The 26,093-nt window shown below is 36.3% G+C and overlaps 1 protein-coding gene across 1 annotated transcript in view; it reads right to left on the bottom strand.

Moving 5' to 3' along the window:
• Nucleotides 1–865: 865 nt before the first annotated feature.
• LOC148299327 (ovochymase-like) overlaps nt 866–26,093 on the bottom strand; it is a 30,421-nt gene continuing 5,193 nt past the window's right edge. The window contains exons 2-13 of the mRNA XM_088276194.1: nt 25,374–25,543; nt 24,376–24,631; nt 23,234–23,545; nt 22,731–22,908; nt 22,057–22,302; nt 13,043–13,125; nt 8,875–9,239; nt 7,716–7,875; nt 5,734–5,830; nt 4,029–4,234; nt 2,969–3,190; nt 866–1,106 (exon numbers count right to left, since the gene is read on the bottom strand). Of these exons, the coding sequence (XP_088132320.1) occupies nt 925–1,106; nt 2,969–3,190; nt 4,029–4,234; nt 5,734–5,830; nt 7,716–7,875; nt 8,875–9,239; nt 13,043–13,125; nt 22,057–22,302; nt 22,731–22,908; nt 23,234–23,545; nt 24,376–24,631; nt 25,374–25,543 (2,477 nt within the window). The 3' untranslated portion in view covers nt 866–924. The remainder of the gene's footprint in view (nt 1,107–2,968; nt 3,191–4,028; nt 4,235–5,733; nt 5,831–7,715; nt 7,876–8,874; nt 9,240–13,042; nt 13,126–22,056; nt 22,303–22,730; nt 22,909–23,233; nt 23,546–24,375; nt 24,632–25,373; nt 25,544–26,093) is intronic.

Here is a 26,093-nt window from a genome sequence, read left to right on the forward strand (position 1 = left end):
TGAGATGTCAAAAAATAATATTTCGATCTTAAATTTAAAGTCTATGGGAATCTGGGCATCTGATTTTGTCTCAATTATAAAGAACTCCTCTCAAAAATAACTTTTCATGTTTATCTAACTATGTATTATTTTGTGGTTGGTGTTATTACTGTGTTTTTACTTAGCGGGACTTGTATTTTATAGTGATACATAATAATACACAAGTTTGTTGAATTTTAAAACACAAATTGCAAATTTTAAAAACATATTACTTATATTAATACTTGGAAATAAATTATGTTTGTATTATGAAGTTTGTTTTTAATGTATGGCCCCAGTAGCTATACTATAAGTAAACTCAAATAGAGAACAAGCCAGGTATAATGTGCTTGAGTTTTTGAGTTTATTTTAATATCAATGGTACATTTCTTGATCAAGTTCAGAGGAAATATATGTAAATTTGTTTGTAAACCATATAGCAGTAATCTCCTTCACTCTCAGTTCCTTTACATCTGTTATTTGTATCCCAACAAACATTTCCATCACCTATATTCATGAATGTGGTGACCAATGGCATTATTCATTAACATGTTTTGCTGGAAATGCTTGAAAGAGTCTTTTACACACTGTTGGTGAGAGTGGGAGATGCTTATAAGCGTTCTATTTGCTTACTTTTAGTAGAGCGTGAAAGATGCCAAAAAACATTGTACAGATTGAAATTGGGTTTGCGGTTACTTGTAATTAGTATACAAGCTTAATTAGTATACTTATTAGGGTCGGGGTTGATCAAAACACCGCCCAACAGCAATGTGTAAAGATAAAGTTCACTCAAAGTGATGCAGTACCAAGAAGAAATAAAAAACAAGTATTTTTCAATTATATAGTTTTTTATTATTAAAAATATATATATTAAAATATAATAATCACTTAGTTATAGGTCTAATATCACGGTTTCATATGGTAGAGAATCCATCCCACAAATGTGGTGACTTCGGTATACACGGTTGGCCGGCCTTCCATTCCACACTTGAACGAAGTGGCCATTGAGACTATTCCCTTCTGGTATTCCATATTGTTTATGTTGTAAGACAAGGGCCCGCCGCTGTCTCCTTTACAAGCATCTTGACCTGGAGAGTAATTATTCAATGTTAAAAGGAAATAAAAGAATTGCAAAAAAAATTGGAAACACCCTTCAAATAACAATAATTGCATACAATAGTTTGTGTGTTTGCAATTATTTTTATAAGTACAGTTGAGTCTTGGTAATCTGACACACAGAAACACATCAAACGAAATCTACAGTATGGGATTGTTGGTAGGGGTGGTACAAGTTATGCATTATTAAACAGTGGTATTGTTGCCCAAAAATCAAAAATGAAAATAATACTTAAGTTCCGAAACGGACTCCCACAGAGGAAATATTCAGCAAGTTATAACTTATGGCAGTCAACCAACTAAACACTAAAATAATCCTTACTTTATTTAAGAATTACTCTCACATAACATAAGAAAGTACCTCCCAACAAAGCACACAAATCACAATAAACACACTTTATGGAAACGTGCATAGAGCCATAAGATCTAAAACACATCAAATAAAACACATATACCTCTTTTGGTCAAAAGAACTTTAAGTGATCACTTTACACACATTCAAAAATTAAATTTAGCGATTCAAGAACAAGGTTCCTAAATTGGTTCATATATACAGAACTTCCAAGAATTTGAGTGGTGTGGTTGTCAATAATGGGTAGAATTTTTAAAAGAACTTTAATTCTTATGCAATAAAGTTGTACAACATGCCTTCATTATTAATACAGTCATTGAAAAACGAAACAAAGTATAAAAGAGCTATTCACAAATGGATAATGGAGGTGGGTAGATCAGAAATAGACTGCATCCTTCGACCATGTCATATTTGATTGCATGTCATAAACAATTTTCTTTCATATAGTTTTATATATTATTTTTTGACATCTTATCAAAGATAAAGAAGAATATGGAAGTCTGGGCATTTATCTTTGATGAGATGTCAAAAAATAATATGAATTGGAGATAATCCAGATTTTGTGAACAAGTGTTAGGACACACTCAAAATGTTGTGGTTTTATATATGTGTGGCTAAATACGTAGAATGCTACGCATTCCACGGACCAATATGGTCAGCAACGCAAATGCGCTCAAAAAAGCAAGAGCAGGGAGACAGTTGCTGACTGATATCAAGGTCCAGAAGGTGTCCTATCTGGGGCATGTGCTGAGAGGAGAAAAGTAAGAGCTATTGCATCTAATCATTAAAGGCAAAATAGAGGGTCGACGAGGTGTGGGCAGAAGACAGATCTCCTGGCCCCGGAATATACGAGATTGGAGGACGGGGATCAGGACTGTTAGGCGCTGTTTAGAGCTGCCCTCTTGGGCAGACAAGGACAATTACTCTCAAGCGATAGCCGACGCCAGGAGGACCTGACATGACACACACAGAAGAAGATAGTTTTATAAATAAGCATTATGAAATGCACCCTTAGGGCGAGAAAACTTAGTGAGGGCATATTATTGCAATTTGTAATTTTGTATATGATTAAATAATCTTTATTCAGAGTACCTGTCCTTCGAACTAATTATGCGCGGATATCACCTATGTTTCGTATGGCTAGTGAGTACAACTCATGTTTTAGCCAAGTTTTCAGTTGCGGAAAATCTGTGTTGAAAAGTCGAATGGTGAGAATATTGTCCTCTCAGGATCTTTAAAAACTATGCTTCTCTGCATAGTATGTATGTTCCTATTGGAATCAACATCACACACACACACACCCTCTTACACACATTTTCTCTCATAAATACGTGTCTATTTGCTCAATCTACACTAAATATTTTGTACTAATTTTTATGTTTCTGTGGTTAACTATAATTGGCTTGTTTAATGTTTTGTTTTACATATGTTGCTGTTGTTAACCTAAATAAAAAAGAGTAAACAGAATAAATGATGTGTTACCACTGGACCCTCCGGCGCAGAACTGCGTTCGAGCTAACAGTGGGCTCGCTTCTGGGGGTGCTATGTTGTTGCACTCGAAGAAGTCGAACAAGGAGACCGATATGTACTGCAGAATGGAGCTGGGCTGCCTGGATATGTTATCGGTCACTCCCCATCCTGACACCGTGTACTTATCAGATTCCGTATATAGCTTTGGAGGAAGGCAGATCGGTTGTATGAAATCTGAAACCAAAGACAACACTGGTGACAATATGTCAGTGTCATCTTGACAACTCTCTACTTCTTCTGCCCTTCAATAGTGAATAAGGCATTGCATCGCATCAACGATGAGACATCTATGGTAGGATGCCCAAAATTGATGGCAGGTATATTTTTTTCTGCCTTAATGGTCAGAACGCTCATCTACTGTACTGGAATTGTCCGGAACATTGGTCTGTATGTTCCCGATAATTACCTAAGACAGCGTCGACATAGATTGTTTCACATTCCTATACACAGGACCAACCTGCCGATGGTTATGCCTGTAGGAAGAGCTACCGCTATGTTGAACAATATCTCATTGGATATTGATTTATTCCATGTGTCTGAATGTATTTTTAATGTATACGATTTAAATTTTTTATAGTTTGTAATGTATATACTAATTGAAATAAATAAATTTAATTGAATTGGAAGTCCCGGGTTCGATTCCTAGAGGGGGGGTCAAATAAATGTGAATTTTTCACCTAATATTTATTCAATACTACCCTGGACTGGTACCTGAAGCGGAGGGCTGATCACCTTTCCTTTGTGTATTAACAATCTCAAGATAATACTGCATTTATATGATGCAGTGCCCTACGCACCATCGGGCGCGGATAAGGGTTTGAATGAATGAAATGTTTGACTGCAATAGATCTATGACATTTAGAGCCATAGATGACTTCGATCTCCAAATAGAAAAAGAATAGGGTGTGAAATCAATCGATTATGCTGCAGTGCATATGATGCAGTGCCCTATGCACCATCGGGTGCGGATGAGGGTTTGAAGAAGAAGAAGAATGTGAGTTTTGTAACATACCAGTAAAATTGACATCAGTTGCCAGTCGGATGAGGGCGATGTCGTATCGCAAGAGGGGCAGACTTCTGTTCCCGTACATCTCGTGGACTATGAACTCCTCGATGGCGACGTCCAGCACCGGGTCCGCCACATCCGCGCACTTGTCCTGGAACAGCTGGCAGTCCGGGTCCTTCGTCAGATCCCACTCCCCGAATCGGACTACTGACCTTCAAATTTAGAAAAATCCATCAATTTCATTTTAAAACTGTACGGAAGAAATGTCCTAAGATTACAGTATGTAAAATAATCCGGTTAGAATCTTACATACATTAAAAATATGGGTCTCTGCTGAATAAAAGCTTTCTCAAACCAACCATACATGGCTTCAGTAAACTCACACATAAAGTGTTATGGGATTAAATAAATTTCATTTTAAAACTGTACGGAAGAAATGTCCTAAGATTACAGTATGTAAAATAATCCGGTTAGAATCTTACATACATTAAAAATATGGGTCTCTGCTGAATAAAAGCTTTCTCAAACCAACCATACATGGCTTCAGTAAACTCACACATAAAGTGTTATGGGATTTATAATATTTTTCTAAAATTAAACACTTAATTATATGTACCACTTTAATGAGTTTTATTTATATATACGACTAGTTTCGAAAACTTACAGATGTTTTCATTTTCGAAACTAGTCGTATATATAAATAAAACCCATTAAAGTGGTATATTCATGTGTTTAATTTTAGTAAAATAATCATGTCATTCCACAAAGTCAATGACGAAATAAATAATAGGATTTATAATATATGCAGGAGTCCCAAAAAATTTTGTAGTGTGGTTGTCAATCATGGGTAGAATGGTGAATATTATAAATGTATTCCATTTGTACCCTTATCCGCACACCAATGGTGCATAGGGCACTGCATAATATAAACGCAGTGTTATCTTGACGTTAACACACGAAGGAAAGGTGATCAGCCCTCCACTTCAGGTACCAGTCCAGGGTAATATTGAATAAATATTAGCGTGAAAAAATCACTAATATTTATTAGACCTCTATTACACTACAGAGGCGGACAAAATAAGTAAAATATAAAATGTATAAAGTCATCTCTGTAAATACTCAGACATCCATATTCTTCTTCATCTATGTTGAGATATCAAAATGATTTAGAAAACTTAGTAAATATCACTATTTCTTATACTGTTAAAGCAGTTTATTAGGTACATTAGCATACACATGCTTTGTACATTTTTAACATCTTCAATAAAGAACAACATTTTGAGTGTGTCCAAATACAGGAGTTATTTACCTCACATACTAATAAAAGAGTTTCTGCTCAATAAAAAGCTTCTTTTCCTCTCACCAATAGATGTCTCTAGTGAAGTTCTAGTGATTCAAGAACAATATTTCAAAATTGGTTCATATACATATATAGAACTTCCAAGAATTTGAGTAGTGTGGTTGTCAATAATGGGTAGAATAGGTGAATGTTACACGTGTGTAAAGTGATCACTGAAACTAGCCTATGACGGTCATCAGCCCAGTAAATGCTTAGACTTCCATGTTCTTCTTCATCTTTGATGAGATATCAAAAAAAATAATATGAAAATAACTCCTGTAATTGGAGATAATCCAGATTTTGTGAACAAGTATTTGGACATTTTGGAATGGAGAGAGTTTAGGAATGAAGGAGATTTCTTGAAGAACTTACGGAGTGAAGTTAGCTGCTCGGGAGCAGTGGGCCGCTGTCAGGACATAGCGCTTGTTGATGAGTGTGCCGCCACAGAAGAATTTCTTTTCTCCCGCATCTTTAGTAAATTAATAAAATTAAAAATCATCTAGATAAAATATAAATACTCAAAGGTATTAGTTTTTGTATATAAAATCGCGATAATTGAACACTGCATACAAATATGGACATTCGTTTAACCTTCCAGCGGGCGCGTTGTCATAAAATTTATGACAAATGCACCTTATCGCTTCCTCCACCCTTATCACTTAATTGCAAGCATCCAGCTCCGAGCTATTCCAGGCTCAGTGTCTCTCTAAACTACAGATGTACCTAGTGTGCTAACAAGTTTTTGTTTTTCATTGAAAATTGGAAATTTTCTTTAAGTATACATTTAAAAAATCGCCCCTTAAAGTGTATTTTATGTATTTTATACAGAAAAAAACTCATTTTCCTATTCATTTTTCATTTAAATCGTTTCCTTTATAGCTAAATGTATTTCTTATTTAGTTTCAACAGGAAAACATGTCAGACCAAGTAAAGAGAGAAGAAAACAATGGAAGAATTTTTAGTCGGAAAAAATAAATTTACACAATCGTTAAAGACATTTGATAACATTTATATAAAGAAAACCCAATTTGCATACAGAAAACTTAATGACATAAAATTTATGACACGCGCCCGCTCAAGGGAAATTTCTAAACGCGCCCGCTGGAATGTGTATGGAAAATAGACCCCGCTTAGTGCTGATTCGTTTAGCGCACCATTTTGCTGGCACGGATTTGGACACGTTGCGCATGGTAACGAGGATAGCCATGAACGACTGGTTGTGATTGATAACCTGAAGGGGAAGAGAAGGAGAGGAAGATCCCCACACGATTGACCGATCAAGTTAAGGCAGCAGCAGTCACCTCGGTGGTTGGAGCGCTACGTGCAGCGCACTCAAGGGGTAACTGGAGAAGAGTCATTGCTTCCACAAGGGTCACAAGGAATGAAACGGAGAAGAGAGGATTACCCCCCTAAGCGGGGTATTACTGTATTATGAATAGGAATCGAATTGGTCTTATATTTTTAGCCATATGTTCTTGTGGTACTTTTAAAATTCTTATTCTTCTCATTCCACTCCTATCGGAGGTTAGGTTACTCCCATCTTCTTAAATTCCACACCGTTCTGGGTCAATCTTATGACGGTTGCTGCCTCCGGTATTCCAAACCACTGTCCAAGATTTTTGAGCCATGATATTCTTTTACGACCCAAGCCCTCTACCTTTCCCTCTAATAAAAACTGTAGAAAGGCATATTTTTCTCCACGGAATGTGGCCAAACAAAGTATGTGGCTTTTCGTCTTTTAACAGTGTCAATTTTAAACTTGTAAAATATAAATTGTTAATATATATAAAGTGAAATAAATATTGGTATAGTGAAATAAATGTCCGCCTCGTTGTGTAATGGTTAGCGTGTTTAGCTACCCTGGGGATCCCGAGTTCGATTCCCAGGGGGAGTCAAATAAATATCAGTGATTTTTTTCACTCTAATATTTATTCAATAGTGCCCTGAACTGGTACCTGAAACGGAGGTTTGATCACCTTTCCTTCATGTGTTAATGATCAAGATAACACTGCATTTACATGACGCAGTGCCCTATGCACCATCGGGTGCGGACTTTTAATTAAATAAATAAAATATTTGTAACTATCGCAGTTACAAATATTTTAGAGGTCACGATAATAATAATAATAATAATAAATTTGGATAACTTATATAGCGCCATTTTCGTAAAAAAATACCTCAAGGGCGCTAATACCTAATATGGTTGCAGTGACATAAGGGATGCAAGATCCCTTGACCTCAATAAAAAAAAATTAAAAACTATCGCAGTAGATTTTGAGGCATCTATAGATTTATATTTCAAAGGTTTGGGTGGTTCGGGTTATGTCTTTGTACTGTTAGCGATGTCTTCTTACCTTCGTAGCCTATGAGCGCCATCCAAGGGCACTCTCCTAAGTTGGCTTCCTGCCCGTTGAGAATCCTCTCCGAAATAACAACTCGACCACATTGTGTGGGAAGAAGCTTTAGTTTCGCCTGCAGTTTGGGCGGTAATTTGCCCCACACCGTGGCAGGGTGCTGAAAAAAACAATTAATTTACAATCAATTTAATTTTAGTTATTGTCACTTTGTCTGCAGACACTTTAAATAGTGACTTAGTGCTTTAAAGGAGCCACTCTCTCTAGTTTTTGAGCCAGCATTAAAGAATTCTTCATCTCTTCTCCGTCTCACTCCTCGTTACTGAGGGTTGTGACCCTTGTTGAAGCAATGACTCTTCTTCGGCTATCCCTTGATTGCGTTGCACATAGCGCTCCAACCACCGAGGTGCCTGCTGCAGCTTTAACTTGATCGGATTAAGGAATACAATCCCGGTATTCTAAAAGTGTTTATTCCCATATGTTTCGATGCATTTAGCATCATTTTCAAACACCGTACGTTAAATATGGTGTTTGAAAATGAAGAAACCTGCTTCCATCATCCATAAGTGCATTAAAAATAGAAACTATTCATAAATGAGCTATTCATAAATGAATAATGGAAGTGGGTAGATCTGAAATAGATCGCATTATTTGCCCGTGTCGTATTTGATTGCATGTCATAAACAATTTTGCTTCATATAATTTTATAAATAAATATCGTACAATGTGCCCTTGAAAACGGGAAAACTCAGTGAGGGCACAATATTGTAATTTGTAATTAAGTGAATTTTGTAACTTCATAGTGTAATGGTCAGCACACTCGGTTATCGTACTGGAGGTCCCGTGTTCGATTCCCAGAGGGGGCAAATAAATATGTGATTCTTCACTCTAATATTTATTTAATATTGCCCTGGACTGGTACCTGAAGGGCAGGGCTGATCACCTTTCCTTCATTTGTTAACAATTAAGATAACATTGCTTTGATGTGATGCAGTGCCGTATGCACCATTGGGTGCGGATAAGAGTTAGAAGAAGAAGAATTATGTGTATGATGAAGTAAAAAATAATAAAAAAATTAATTAAAAAACTTGAAAAATGCTGTCAGCATCAGAAAGGCCATAAAAATAAAGAATATAATAAATACAAAATGAATTCTTACTGGTTTTTCAGTAGTGGTAGTCGTAACAGGTGTAGTTTTCACTGGTTCTTTGGTGGTGGTGACCGTAGTGGTGGTCTGGGTGGTGGTTGGTGCTGCGGTAGTGGTGGTAGTAGTGGTGGTAGTGGTGGCAGTGGTGGTAGGGGGTGGTGTGGTGGTGCTGGTGGTGGTGGGGGGCTCGGGGGTGGTGGTGTCGAGCTCCAGGTCCCCCATCCGCGTGGGGGGACAGCACACTCGGATGGGGGCCCCAAACTGGCTGCACGGGAAGACCGTATCAGTGTCGAGGAGCTCCAAGGCGCACGAAGCTAGCGGCTTGCACTTCCAATTCGTGTCGCACTTTCCATCGTCGAAATTTGAATTCACGAAACCTGAAAAATAAAGAGTAAGTACCTTCGCAACATTTTTGGGTGGGTCCCAATCCTTGTTCACAAATCTGGGTTTCTCGACCACTTAAATTTTTGGAACTCCCACATGTCATAAATCTCATTACGCCTTATGTTCGACTTCACTAGAGCCATCTATGGTTGGTTTGAGAAAGCTTTTATTCACCTCTTTGTTTTGAGGTGAGAATTTTTTTAAATTTTCATAACATTTTGGGTGTGCCTAAATCCTTGTTCACAGATCTGGATTTCTCCACTTTTTAACATCTTAACACAGATGAGCACAATTATAAGCTGCAAAAACGTAAAATCATGTTCGAAAGCTCATTTCAAAATAAAACTTTAGGTGTTTTTAAAGAAATCCATCAAGCACCTTGTCGTCTTCAGGGATGGCTATCTATCCCTGCTTGTCGAGACCGGTTGGAGAATGAGTCAACGGTTCAAAATGAGAAATAGAAATTACACATCGGGAATATTGTATATATGACTTATGTATGTAATATGTTTTGAAATAAATATAAAAGTACCAAAAAAGAGTGGTTAAATACAAAGTTTTAGTTTCATTTTATAAAGTTTTATAAAAATAACAAATCATATAATATATGCTCAAGTATATGGTAGAGTTAACTGGCGAACGAGTCAGCATTTTTGAACGATATTCACTATACACTGGGATCCGGTTACTAAATTAATCCAAATGAACGGTTCGTTAGGATCCGGTCGTTCACGAACGACGCACATCTCCAGAGAACGAGTCACGAGTCACGAGTCACTTGAGTCATAGTAAAACCAAAGAGTATTGAATAATGGCGTCATTCTTAATAACGGAATGTGAACTTCATTAAAAATAAAAGCATTTTTCACGTGAGGTTCCGACCTAAAGGATGAGTTCACACACATATGTAGGCGCATTGTCCAATTCGACGATCCGGTAATCGACAAATCAGTATTTTAACTCAACGGCATTGGAGAGGTCAAAGGTCAAGACTGTGTAAAGAAGGCGCCGGAAATGTCAGTTGTGACTGACAGTTCAAGGTCGCGCGCAACAGTCGAAATAACATCAGCTGATTTGTTTTAACAGGGATTTAAAATAATGGAAAGTATGAAATACAAGAAATAAAGCAACTGTTTACATACTTAAGGCCCACCATTCGTTAAGTCGCAACTTTTTCTAAATCCAGGTAGCTATTTACGTAATTTATTTTTTTCTTACACCGTTTTTGCATTGAAGAAATAAATTTTCTTCGAAATAAATGTAAGGTTTCGAAAAGAAACAGTTAGTATAACTGTTCGAAATAATATCAGCTGATTTGTTTTTAACCGGGGTTTAAAATAATATAAAGTACAAGATACATGAAATAAAGTAATTGTTTACATACAGCTTCGTTAAGTCGCAACTTAATTTTCTCTAAATCCAGGTAACATTTTACGTAATTAATTTTTTTCTTACACCGTTTTCGCATTGAAAATACAAGTTTTTCTTCGATATAATTATGTGGTTTCGAAAAGAAAACAGTTATACTATGGGGTTATTTAAAAAATATAAATAAATATATATTCAACCCTTTCGGGAAAGCGTAACCAGTGCAGTTGGTGAAGTATTGGGGGATGTGTGACTGAAAATACAGTTTATTCAACTACCTAACTTACTAACCATCACGCCGCTTCCCCGCAGGGGTAGGCAGAGAGAATAGAACGCCACACCACTCTGTCTTTGCAAACATTCTTCGCCTCTTCCACGTTCATGCATCTACTCATACATACCCGCCGATTATAACGACTCCTAACCTGACCACTTTCAAGTATTTGTCACACCTGATTGTGCCATGTTTCTCGGTCTTCCTCTGCTCCTTTTTCCAATTACATTCGCCTCATAAATTTGTTTTACCCAAACAGAAATTTGTTTTACCCAAATAGAAACTCCAGAAATCAGTCTCGCTGCTGCGTTTAACACTCATTGCAGTCGATACATTGTACTGTTTGGTAGACCCGCGTATATACTGTTAAAATAATCGACTCTTTTATTCGATTATTTATAAAATCGTTACTAAAAACCGAGTGGTTTTAATTTAAAAAAATGTTAAATTTTATATTAATGTTCATTTATCAACGTTTTATCATTCATGGATGTCAAAAAATGATTAAAAATAAAATATATTATTTCGAGAAATAAAAATACTTTGTGTTCTGATCCACTCACATTTTATTAACCAACTAGTTTCGGCAACAACCTGTTGCCCTCTTCAGGGTTTATTGTAATAAATGAAACCCTGAAGAGGGCAACAGGTTGTTGCCGAAACTAGTTGGTTAATAAAAATGTGAGTGGATCAGAACACAAAGTATTTTTTACTTCTCGAAATAATATATCAATATGATCCATAAAGTTAATGCTTTAATATTTAAAAAAAATTAACATTAGTAAATTGCGTCTCTCGTAATCAGACATTATTTTTCAGGGAAAAAGAACAAGGGAAAAAATGCTGTAATGAATTCAAGTGAAAATGTTTTTCTTTATAAAGCGCAAAAAACAAATTTAAAGATGCATTTTTAAACGAGTTATAGGGTGTATAAAAATATATTCATTGTCATTTTTATCGTTCATGTGAATCGATTTATTTTAGAAGTTTTAACGTTATCTAAAACGAAAATAAATAAACATAAGTATATACAGTAAAATTAATATTTTACTGTATCTTTCTTGAGATGTAAAAATGAAAATAATAAACTTCTAAGTCGAAAAAACCAAATTTGTGAACAAGTATTTGAAAACGTTTTAAATAAAAATAACTTGTCAAATTATAAGCTACGTAAAAAAATTAAATAATATTTTCAGGTGTTTCCCAGCAATAAAAGTTGGAAAAATAATCGAGCGTTCGCATTTAAATAAAAGGGTCTCAGTAAAATGAAAGCTTTTCTCAATCCAACATAGATGGCTGTTTTGAACTCATATATGCTGTGTCACGAGATTGATCAAATATATCTAGGAGTTCCAAAAATTTGAGTAGTGTGGTTGTCAATCGTGGGTAGAATGGTGAATGTTGCACGTGTGTAAAGTGATCCCTTAACCAGCCTATGACAGGTAATTAGTCCTGTAAATATCCATATTATTGAAGAATATAAGAAGTTCTATGCTGAGATGTATTGTTGTTGTTTTTTTCTTACATTACAGTTGTAAACAAGCTGTAGATACATCGCTCACTCCTTTCAAGAACGTCATAAATCAAAAAACTTGATTTTTCAGGAGAACGTTTTTAATGTTTTAAAAAATAACACAATGCATTAAAAATAAATATCAAGCCTCTTATTGAACAATTTACTGTGCAACATATCTTTTTAGGTAAAATCTGAAGGTTTTTTCTCCATTTGAAAAATACTTAATATATTTAAAAAATATTAAACAATACATTTTCTTCAAAATGCGAAAACAACATTTTCTGCCCTGTAGCGGGTAAATATTAAGTTAAAAATATGCCTCTTTTGCTGGGATATAGTACATTTTCTTGGCATTCCAAAAACATGCAAAACCGAAAATTGACGATTTTCGATTTATGACGTTCTTGAAAGGAGTGAGCGACATGTAAAATGACGTGATTTACACAAAAAACTAACTTGAACTTGAGAATCGAACGCCACACCACTCTGTCTTTGCAAACATTCTTCGCCTCTTCCACATTCGTTCATCTCCTCATACATACCCGACGATTATTACGACTCCTTTACACAATTTTCTCACAAATCGCGACACAATAAAGGCGGATTTGTCACGGGATAAATATGTATAGTATTCTCACCGATTGAGGAAAACATCAGAAGTAAAGAGCTCAGGATGACGAGCGCGGACATTGCGAAGGTTACTCCGACTCGCGACTCGCGACTAGCGCCGGCAAACTAGTTTCTGCCGTGTATCAACACATTACCGAGCCGAGCGGACAGCTACCGCCCTCAGACTGGTCGACTGGTTACGTTATGGCGCTGCGTCTTGTACACCGACCATGCAGAGATCCTATGACGCCAAATCAGCCGGCAGATCTCATTGTAAAGTCAAACGGCGTCTAGCCAATGTAAGGCGAGGATTTTACCCCAAATAGTTGAGCGTATCGGCTCCACGTATATTATGTTGCTGAGTTCACCTATGTTTTGAATGGCTAGTGAGTACAACTCAAGTTTTAGCCAAGTTGACATTTTTAATTGCGGAAAATCTGTGTTGAGAAGTCGAATGGTGAGCATATTGTCCTCTCAGGATCTTTAAAAACTATGCTTCTCTGCATCGTATGTGTGTCCCTACTATGTAGAATCAACATCACACACACACACACATTCATTCATTTGCTAGATCTACACTAAATATTTTGTACTAATTTTTTTTTTATTTATTGACTTGGCGTTTAATTTGTAGAACTCCATTTTAATTTATGTATTAATTTTAAATCAAACACAGATTTTTTGAGTCTACTAAATTGTATTTTATTAACAAAAAACACTTAAAAAATTATATTGTGACAATTGTTTCGCCTTGTTAGGGCATTATCAAACGAATGTCCGACATTCGTTTGATAATGCCCTAACAAGGCGAAACAATTGTCACAATATAATTTTTTATGTGTTTTTTGTTAATAAAATACAACTTAGTAGACTCAAAAAATCTGTTTGATTTAAAATTAATACATAAATTTTGTACTAATCTTTATGTTTCTGTGGTTAACTATAATTGGCTTGTTTAATGTATATCTTTTAATTGTTTTATTTTACATATGTTGCTGTTGTTAACTCAAATAAAATTAAAAATTAAAATAATAAAATTAATATTAAATTCTCTGTTTTTAAACAACTTTAGTTGGTTAGAACCTATGACGCCGAATCAGCCGGCAGATCTCATTGTAATGTCAAACGGCGCGGCGTCTAGGGAATACGCTTTACAGCGAAGATTTTACTCCAAATAGTTGAGCGTATCGGCTCCACGTGTATTTTATTTTCATTAATTCATTCGGCAGTCACTTTGTGATAAAATCTTTCCATTTTCAGTTTGAATTTCACTTTGTGAATACCACTTTTTCCTAAAATCTATTATGACACGTGTTTTGATGTTTTCCGCACCATTTTCAAACACCGGATGTGTAGCCAAGATTAAAATGTAGAGTTTGCGCCCTTGAGATGTTGAAGGATTCCTTCAAAGCGTCTAGAGATTTTAAGAAATAGTGGTATTTAACAGGTGAAGTTTTTTTTATTTATTTTTAGATTGGAATTGCATTTATTATTTACCTAGCTTATTAAGTACAATGTTTATAGATCATTTAGTGGATTTTTGTTTATTCTAGCTAATTAAATATGTAATTAAAATGAAACTTTGTTTCAAAATCACTATAAATATTTTATTTTAACTTAATTATAATATCTACCGGTTTCGAAGCTAACCGCTTCTTTATCAAGACTGATTAATACTTAATAAATCTTGATAAAGAAGCGGTTAGCTTCGAAACCGGTAGATATTATTATTAAGTTATAATAAAATATTTATAGTGATTTTGAAACAATGTTTCATTTTAAGTTAATGCTTCAAATATAAATTATAATTAAATATATTTTTATTGGAATCTGTGTTGGGAACAGGAGGGATAATCTAGTGTGGTCCAGTCAGGAACTTGTCAGCATTTGCTCATTGCTGGGAAGAAACCACGTTGCACCCCTCAGGAGAAGGCGGACTGTTGACTGTCATCATTCAGGCGAAGTTTAAATTTATTTTGACACACTTAAAATGTTGTGGATGTCGTATGATATTTTAACTTCATAATAAAAATTCATGGTCAGATAAAGGTAAAAAAAAACTAAATAAACATGTCGACACTGGCAAGCGAAGAGGCGTGAAGAGACTTTTTTGAAAATTGTATCTTTTCATTATTTAAACAAAATTGCTAATAAAACGGGTCAGATACCATGTATAATGAATTGAACTAATAATCTTTTAATTAAAATTACAAGAAAAAATACATTTTGTGACGTCATTGGTTGTTTCGACCCCAATCGCAAAACTTCCGACCTCTGTTGACGCTACGAAATTTCAAAAGTTACCAAAGCTAACTTACTTGAAGGGTTGATTTCGATAATCCAGTTTTGAAAATGATATTTAGAGTTGTATGAAAACAACGAGAGTTCTTTTATATTAATAAATACAGTGGAACTCGGTTATACGGCGGGTTTGCGGGCGGCGGCGACGTATCTAACACGCGTTATAAACAAATTGTACAAAATTATGATTCTATTCTATGAAGAACAAAATATTTTTTAATTTACTTAACATAAAATTAAATTAAAACTTGTCCGCCTCCGTAGTGTAATGGTCAGCAAGCTCAGCTACCGTTCTGGAGGTCCTGGGTTCGATTCCCAGGGGGGTCAAATAAAAATATTAGTGATTTTTTCACTCTTATATTTATTCCATACAACCCTGGACTGGTACCTGAAGCGGAGGGCTGATCACCTTTCCTTCGTGTGTTAACGATCAAGATAACACTGCGTATGTATGATGCAGTGCCCTATGCACCATTGGGGTGCGGATAAGGGCTTGTGAGAAAAATTAAATAATTTTGATAAAATATGTTTAAATGAATATAACATAAAACAGTAATCTCTTGCTTTTTTCTAAAGGATCTTTTGTTGAGACTAGAATTTTACAGAGAAACTAACTGCATGATTTTTATTGGGTCATTATCTTGTAGCTCTAGCCATCCAATGCTCGTCTAAAGTCTGTAATTCTCGCACTGCTTCTTGGTATGTTGGATTATCAACTGACTCCTCATATAGCACGCCATCGTCGATTTCTTCTAAATTAGTTTCGTTGTTTACATTTTCAACTATATCCTCATCTGTTAGTACGTGACAGGTTGTTTAATCTTTGTCGATATTTACCCATTGGTGAATTATATCTTGGGTATTTCCGGCTCGTAAAGTATATCTCTAACTGCAGATCTGTAGATCACCATATAGCTCACTCCGTGGGTTGTTTTTCAATTCACCTTGCAGTGCTTGTACGCTGGATGCCTTAACCTTTTGGCTACCAAAATCCGATATCGCTCACTCCTTTCAAGAACGTCATAAATCAAAAATCGTCAATTTTCAGTTGCGCTTGTCTTCGGAATGCCCAGAAAATGTACTATATCCCACCAAAAGCGGCATATTTTTAACTTGATATTTACCCGCCACAGGGCAGAAAGTGTTGTTTTTGCATTTTGAAGAAAAGGTATTGTTTAATTTTTTTTTTAAATATACTAAATATTTTTCAAATGGAGAAAAAACCTTCAGGTTTTACCTAAAAAGATCTGTTGCACAGTAAAAAGTTCAATAATTGGCTTGATATTTACTTTTAATACATTGTATTTTATTTTTAAACTTTAAAAACGTTCTCCTGAAAAAACAAGTTTTTTGATTTATGACGTTCTTGAAAGGAGTGAGCGATATATCGGCTTTCGGTACTCTAGCAAGAAATATAAATATTGCAAATCTTAGAAAATGAGCGTTATAAAAGACGCTTTGTAACCGGGTTCTACTATATATTTTTGTACAAATCTAAATATCATCTTCAAAACTCAATAGATCATTCTCATGATGTGTTATTATTGGCTCATAAATTAAAATGAAAAATCACTAGACTATCGGTAACATTCTTATTGCAAGCTGTAGGGTGATATTTTGGTGAAACTTTACATATTTGAATAAAACGAAAAACAGACACCGCTATATACGTCATCAAATTTTACGTCATAGGGTATGGAGCGTATCCCTTTCTGTATCTGCTTTATATAGCTGTAATAGTAGTAGTGTAGATTCGTTTCCGTGACGTCATTCGTTACGAACTTACGAAAACAACGTATTTACGAAGGCGAATTTTGTAAAAGAAAATGATGAATGGAAATATTGATTATATGCGCTGTTATAAACACAAAACGAGTCTTACACAATGCTTTATAGGTTGAGTATGTTAAATTAATATTCCTCCCGTCTGAAAATGATCGAATTATCGATTATCGAATTATAATTATCCATTATCGAAACCAAGCATTTAAGTAAGTTGACTTAGTTAAGCAAGGGTTTTGAAATGTTGGCGAAATAAAATTTGTATGTACAGTACGTCAAATTCCGTTTAAAAATAACCAATTGCACGAACCAGGTGTTCTAAATATCGCTTCAGGCATTTTCTCTTTCCAGTGTCGATGTTTTTGTTGTTTTTTTGTAATATTTTAATTATTACTATTTACACATTAAAACTACGTAAAATGTTCACATAATATAATTATAACTTACGTACATATTTTTGTATTTTTTTCTTCAAATTATGGCACTCGAATAACCAGTTTGTTTATATTATTTTTATTTCATCATACACATATGTAATTTACAAATTATAATAATGTGCCCTCACTGAGTTTTCCCGTGCCGAGGGCACATTTTACAATATTTATTTATAAAATTATATAAAAGACAATCGATTATGACATGCAATCAAATACGACATAACCGAATGACGCGATCTATTTCAGATCCACCCACCTCCATTATCCATTTATGAATAGCTCTTTTACACTTTCTAACCCTTATCCGCAACCAGTGGTCCATAGGGCACTGCATCATATTGACGCAGTTTTATCTTGATCGTTACTTACATGAAGGCCAGATGATCACTCCTGCGTTTCAGGGACCAGTCCTGGGTAATATTAAATAACTATTAGAGTCACTAATAAACTCTTTTCATCACTTATAATTATTTTCACTAATCACTAATATTTATTTTCGACCCCCTTTGGGAGTCGAACCCGGGACCTCGAGCACGGTAGCTAAACACCCTTACCACTACACCACAAAAGCGGACAAAATACTTAGTTTATACATACTTAGTTTCTATTTTAAATGATTTATTATACACAATATTTTTAAATATTGAAAGTCTTATATATGAACCAATTTAGAAACCTTGTTCTTGAATCACTAGAACTTCACTAGAGACATCTATTGGTGAGATGTAAAGAAGCTTTTTATTAAGCATGTGTGTGATTATAATCCAGGATTTGGACCTCACATACTAATATAAGAGTTTCTGAAAGTCTTATGTTTATTATAATACCAATTAATTTTAAAAAATGCATATTTTTATTTCAGTTTTAATTTAAAAAACAAAAGTCTATCATCTGTACATACATACACCTGCAGGAATTTAAATGAAACGTACCGCATAGTAAAAAATATAACTACTATATTTTTGGACATACATATTACAATATTGACATTTTGAGAATCCCATTTCAGTGCTGGATCTACCTTAACCCTTATCTGCACCAAAATGGTGCATAAGGCACCGCATAGCATCAACGTGAAGTTTTTTTTATTAAAAAAAGATAAATATTTGTGTTTTTATTATTTACACAAATATTTCAATTTCATACTATTTCTGTGAGCCTAAGCGGCTCATTATTATAAATAGGTATCAAATTGTAATAGAGTGGGTTCGAACCGAGAAACTCTGACATAAGAGTCCGAGAGACTAACCACGGGGCCACAACCCGACAGAAATGACAATTGGATTGATTTTTTCATAATCAATTTTGAGTTTTAAGCAGGGCCTTGGGCTACCAAGTACCATTTGATTCACGGTGATCCACATTCGACCAATGCCGGCCGTGGCGCCTTAGGTTGAGGACCACTGCTCTAAAGTGTTTTTTTTAGATCACTTCCTCATTTTGTACCTATGTCCTTTTGAAAGGACGCGATAACTGCGTTTGAAAAATATATGTTTTATATTTTCCACTCACCTATTAAATTTTTTATTGTAACTGCAAACAGTTGGTATGCTCAAAATTCGACAGACGTTGAATTTTTGAGCTACCTCCATAATTGAGTTCACAACAGCCATCTATGATTGTCGTGAAATGTCATGAGATTCATCATATATGTATGACTTCCAAAATTTGAGCAGGGTCTTAGCTAAATGACAGCTTTCTTCAATCCAACTTAGATGGCTGTTGTGAACTCATATGCATGGTGCCACGAGATATATATCATGAGATTTATGATAACATTTTGAGTGTGTCCAAATACTTGTTCACAAAATCTGGATTATCTCCAATTACAGGAGTTATTTTCATATTATTTTTTGACATCTCATCAAAGATGAAGAAGAATATTGAAGTCTGGGCATTTTCTTTACATCTCACTAATAGATGTCTCTAGTGAAGTTCTAGTGATTCAAGAACAAGGTTTCTAAATTGGTTCATATATAAAGAACTTCCAAGAATTTGAGTAGTGTGGTTGTCAATAATGGGTAGAATTGGTGAATGTTACACGTGTGTAAAGTGATCACTTAAACCAGCCGATGACGGTCGTCAGCCCCGTAAATGCCCAGACTTCCATATTCTTCTTCATCTTTGATGAGATGTCAAAAAATAAGATTTATGATACATGAAGGAGTTTCAAAATTTGAGTATGTGGTTGTTAATCATGGGTAGAATGGTGAATGTAACACGTGTGTAAGGTGATCACTTAACCAGCCTATGGAAGGTCGTAAACCCTGTACATACGACTTTCATATTCTTCTTCATCTAAATTGAGATGTCAACTGTATTTTATTTTGAAGGCGTGTTAAAATACAATCAAATGAAAATGATATTTTTTTTACAATTATGTATAATGAGGGTTTAAAAGAGATAACTGCTCGTAACTGGTCATGTCAAGCTTTTTACTAAAAAAATATCATTTAAATTTTCATTACAATACCATATTTTATCATTTTAACGAATTATATAAATATAGATTTTAATTACGTTAGCGGAAACATTGTTCCGTTTAATTGATTTTGAAAATTAAAAAAAAACGTTTATCCGTGAAAAAATCGCTCACTCCTTTCAAGAACGTCATAAATCAAAAATCGTCAATTTTCAGTTGTGCATGTTTTTGGAATGCCCAGAAAATGTACTATATCCCAGCAAAAGAGGGATTTAACTTAATATTTACCCCCTACAGGGCAGTAAGTGTTGTTTTTGCATTTTTAATAAAAAGTATTGTTTAATTATTTTTTTAAATATACTAAATATTTTTCAAATGGCGAAAAAACCTTCAGGTTTTACCTGAAAAGATCTGTTGCACAGTAAAAAGTTCAATAAGTGGCTTGATAGTTATTTTTAATACATCGTATTATATTTTTAAACTTTAAAACGTTCTCCTGAAAAATCAAGTTTTTTGATTATGACGTTCTTGAAAGGAGTGAACGAAATGTGCCAGAGTGCCTTTCCATCGCGTTACATGGAAAAAGCCAATCAATCAACGTCTCCTCAGCGGGCCAAGGTAAAATTATCAAACGCTGAGAGGTCCGCGGCGATGAAATATTTGAGGACCACCGCTTTCGAGCTCCCTTGGAACAAATTAGCACCGTGTAATTTTTGGTTGCAGACTTTTTTTTAACGTCGCATTGATCTTTAAATAACCATGAGATGGCGTTGAAGCAAGGCGGCGACCTTTCCAATGCTATGCGTCTAAATAGTAAAGCATATGGGCGGAAGTTTTCCATACAAGGAGTAATGCCAAATGTCCATTCAAGCATAATTGCATGCTGCACCGATATATCCAAACTGATGAAATTAACAGACGATTGCACAACGATCAATCATAAATGTTATTCAACTAACTGACTAACCATCACGCCGATTCTCGTAGGGATAATAATATAATAATATAATAATAATAAAACCCTTATCCGCACCCAATGGTGCATAGGGCACTGCGTCATATAAACGCAGTGTTATTTTGATCGTTTATACATGAAGGAAAGGTGATCAGCCTTCCGCTTCAGGTACCAGTCCAGGGTAATATTGAATAAATATAACAGTGAAAAAATCACTTATATTTATTTTAACCCCCTTGGGAATCGAGCCCGGGACCTCCATAACGGTAGCCGAGCGTGCTGACCATTACATTACGGAGGCGGACAATCGTGGGGATAGGCAGAGAGAATTGAATACTACATCTGTCTTTGTAAACAGAGTTCCAAAAATTTGAGTGGGTAGTTTGGTTGTCAATCATGGGAAGAATGGTGAATGGTACACATCTCAACATAGATGAAGAATGATATAGAAGTCTAGGCATTTACGGGGGTTATGACCGTCATAGACCGGTTTAAGTGATCATTTTACACACGTGAAGCATTCACCAATTCTACTCGTGATTGACAACCACACTACTCAAATTCTCGGAAGTTCCATATATATGATCCAATTTCTATACATTGTACAAGAATCATTAAAATTTCACTAGAGACATCTATTAGTGAGATGAAGAAGCTTTTTTTATTGAGCAGAAACTATTATATTTGCAGTGTAAGAAACGCCAGGAAATATCCTTTTCATTTTATTATTCTAGCTTATAATTTGACCAACTAATTTATTTACGTCTGAGTGTGTTGCTAAAATATGACCGACATTTTGAGTGTGTCCAAATACGTGTTCACAAAATCTGGATTATCTCCAATTATAGGAGTCATTTTCATATTATTTCTTCCAAAAATTTGAGTAGTGTGGTTGTCAATAATGGGTAGAATCGGTGAATGTTACACGCGTGTAAAGTGATCACTTAGACCAGCCTATGACTGTCATCAGCCCCGTAAATGCTCTGACTCCCATATTCTTCTTCATCTTTGATGAGATGTCAAAAAATTATATGAAAATATGACCGCATTCATATTTTAGCATTCTTATTTTAGCATGTGAGGTCCGAATCCTGGATTATTTGAATTGTGACTATATACACTTCTCTGTGCGTATTCACTAACAACTATGGTCTTATTTGGTCGAGGATCCAGTCCATGTAGAAGGCTACGTTGGTGTACACGCCCGGCACTCCAGGGGTCCCGCATCTTCTCGGTCCAAAGCTGACTATCCCGTACTGCACGTAGCTCGGGTAGCCTTCGCTATTCACGGTCGGCAGCTTCAGCGGACCTCCAGAGTCTCCCCCGCAGGAGTCCACGCCGAGGACGCCACCAGCGCACAGCTGGCGATAGCCGATCCCGTCCAAAGTAGACCTGGAAGAAGAAATGACCAAATTTGCATCTTAGTAAGGCGGAAGCTTTTAAATGTAAATTCACAGTAAAATCGGGATCTAATTTTGTTTCATATTTTCAATAAATTTCGCAAATTAGTTTTAAAAAATTGCTTTGCAAGAGAAGGTCTCTCAGGAAGCCTAGATGCTTCTGTATCAGATCTGGGAATGTGGTGGGACAGCTATCAAAAAAGGCCCCAACAAGATGAGAGGCAACCACACGACTCAGATTTTTTCGCATCGAAACACGAGTCACAATAGATTTTAAGAAATAGTGGTATTTACCAAGTAAAACTTCAATTACAAATGCATAGATATTACTGCAGAGTGACTGCCGAATCAATTAATGAAAATAAATTAATCAATATTGACATTTTTAAAATAAAAAAAGCTATTAGTAAATTATTTTACCTGCTGTGAATGACAGCACATTGAGCATTCGGAACCATGGGAAGGTTGATCTTCAGCAGAGCTTCACTTTGTGTGCCGTCTTCAGTCGCTCCCCACCCTGCCACAACTAGATTCATTCCGTCCAGGGGCATGGATTGGAGCTGCCTCGTGATAGGTAAACATATAGGCCCAACATTATCTAAAAGAAGAAAAAAAAGACATCAGAAGCGTATCTTGGAAATTATTTTATTTTATTTATTTATTTAAACATCATGTACAGAAAAGAAATAAGTACATTGGCCGGCTTATTGCTAAAAAGCAATATCTTCCAACCGAAGAAGAAGATGTTGGCTTTATTGCTAGTAAGGTGCATCTCTCTGTCAGTCGTACCTAAGCCAAAGTGACTTCCGAATCAGTTAATGGATCAAGAAGATGTTGGCTTTACGCTAGTCAAGTCAATCTCTCCACCAGCCATAAGCCCTACCACAAAGTGACTACCGAATGAGTTAAGATGTTGGCTTTACCGCTAGTTAGGTCCATCTCCCCGTCGACCCTGATGAGTGCGATGTCGTTCTGCAGCCTCGCCAGGCCCCGGGAGGAGGTGCCCAGGAAGGCCGGGTGCGGCAGGACCTCCGCCACGGTGTAGTCGCGGTAGGGCGGCGCGCACACGCGCGCGGCGGGCGGCCCTTCGCAGTCCGCCTCCGTGCGCACGTCGTGCTCGCCCACGCGCACGCCGGCCAGCGAGGACGTGCCGAGGTTCGTGACGCAGTGCGCCGCCGTCAGGATGTAGTGCCTGTTGATGATGGTTCCGCCGCAGGAGAAGCGGCGACCGCGGACTGGAAACATCAACATTCTCAAGGTGGGGACTGACCGGAAGCTTAAATTCTCGGAAGTTCTATAAATGACGAAATGCTCCAGTCAACCCCCGCCTTTAGGTGTCGTCATTACGACGCGATTACGCGACGTACGTCACTGTTCATATATAGCGTCTGACGCGCACATCTACAATGCGCGCATGCGTGACACTACCTTATCAGGTTGTAATCCCGTGGTTAGTGTCGCGGACTCTCGAGTCAGAGTTTCTGGGATCGAACCCACTCTACCACAAGATGATACCTACCTTTAATTGTGAGCCGCTTAGGCTCACAGAAATATTATAACATTGAAATATTTTTGTAAATAATTAAAACACCAATATTTCCCTTTTAAAAAATATCATAATCTATCGCTTTGTATAGTTGTTACGTCTTTCTCTTTTGCTCCGCTCCCGTGGCGTCAGAATATATAGCTACCTTTCTTCATCTCTCTAAGTACTATCTTCTTTCTCTCTTATGTAACGAAATGTACATCTTAAACTCGACGCACGCTTGTGCACTACACGGAATGTTACTGTCCGGCAGTCCGGTTAGCATGACAAAACGGATGGTTGGCTTGGATTGGCTTGTGCTTTTGGCCGTTTTTCTAAGAAAGATAGAACTTAGAGAGAAGAAGAAAGGGAGCTTTATATTCTGACGTCACGGGAGTGGATGAAAGGAGAGCAACGTATACACGATGAAAGAAGCCAGAAAAATACCAGGTCGAAAGCCCTGGGATGTTCAGACTACCATTTTCTCATATCAAGTTGAGATACCTATAATATTTTATTACTTGGTTAAAAAATGTTTACTTGTATTGTATGATATGAGGGCCATCCACGGGAACTCGTAGATCCCAGTTGAATTTCCGCCGTAGAGACGATCCTCTTCCACGGCACCGCACGACGTGGGCAGCAAGTCGAGGTTGGGATGGCCTTCTACAGTGGGCGGAGTCATAGGACTCTGGTTGCTATTGTCGACAGGTCTGGTAGTCGGAATACCCAGATTCACTTGGATTCCGTTCTCGTTCGTGGCACCGCTGTCGAAAGGTATAGGAGAACAGCAAATCTGGTGAGTAGAAAATACCAACAATAGACAAAAATACAAACATATGACATTTGCACGCATGCATTCAGCGGAAGGGAGACTAGTATTGATTGAAAATGGCGTAGACACGGGCGATTGAATTATTTTTCAAAAAATATTCGGGAATTTAACAGATCAGTTATACACATATGGGAAGTATTACAAAACAAGTACTTGTACTGTTTCAATTACAAAATTCCTCATTTGTTAAAATACCTGGAAGAGGGACGGGAAGGAGGGACACGAAACGAAGGACACATCACGATATCAATGTCGACTGACAATGTTGAAACGAAGGACACAGCACGATATCAATGTCGACTGACAATGTTGAAACGAAGGACACATCACGATATCAATGTCGACTGACAATGTTGAAACGAAGGACATATCACGATATCAATGTCGACTGACAATGTTGAAACGAAGGACACATCACGATATCAATGTCGACTGACAATGTTAAAAGATCCACCTGGTAACAATGCCGAATTACATATCAATATAATTTTATTTACTGAGCAGTAACTTTTTATTCAGAGCTTTCAAGAATTTGAGTGAAGTGGTAGTCAATCATGGGTAGAATTCGTGAATGTTACACGTGTGTAAAGTGATCACTTAAACCAACCTATGACGGTCGTAAGCCCGTAATTGCCCAAGACTTCCGTATTCTTCTTTATCAGTGTTGACATGTCAAAAAAAAATTTAAATTTTTGCGGTTTACCTTAGGATCTTTCCCCTCGAAGCCGCACTGGTATGCCCTGAGCAGGTCTCTAATGGCCATGGACCAGGGTCGAGGTTCCGCTATGAGGAAGTTGAATATCGGGGGGCAGTTCTTCAGGTTGATACAGTTTCCACCCTGTCCATAAGGATTGGTGCAAGGGTCGTCCATTTCTGCAGAAAATCAAGAGAAATATTTGTATACAATGTTTTGAGTGCGTTCAAATACTGTTTCACAAAATTTGGATTAATTTAGGATTCGGACCTCACATACTAATAAAAGAGTTTCTGCTCAACAAAAAGCTTCTTTTCATCTCACCAATAGATGTCTCTAGTGAAGTTCTAGTGATTCAAGAATAAAGATTCAAAATTGGTGCATATATATAGAACTTCCAAGAATTTGAGTAGTGTGGTTGTCAATAATGGGTAGAATTGGTGAATGTTACACGTGTGTAAAGTGATCACTTAAACCAGCCTATGACGGTCGTCAGCCCCGTAAATGCCCAGACTTCTATATTCTTCTTCATCTTATATGAGATGTTCAAAAATAAAATTAGGATATATTTCGCTTGCTATCATATAGAGTTATATAATTTGTGGGAGAATAAGGGAAGATAAGGGATAATTGATATTTTTATAGAAGATTTTTTTAAATCTTTATTCTTTTTAGTAAAAAAGGTAATGTATTTTTCGGTTAAAGTTTCTGCGTTTGAGCTCACCATAC

Source organism: Brachycentrus maculatus, unplaced genomic scaffold (assembly GCF_059751285.1).
Source record: "Brachycentrus maculatus isolate JH-2025_06_01 unplaced genomic scaffold, ASM5975128v1 h1tg001184l, whole genome shotgun sequence".
Taxonomy (NCBI): domain Eukaryota; kingdom Metazoa; phylum Arthropoda; class Insecta; order Trichoptera; family Brachycentridae; genus Brachycentrus; species Brachycentrus maculatus.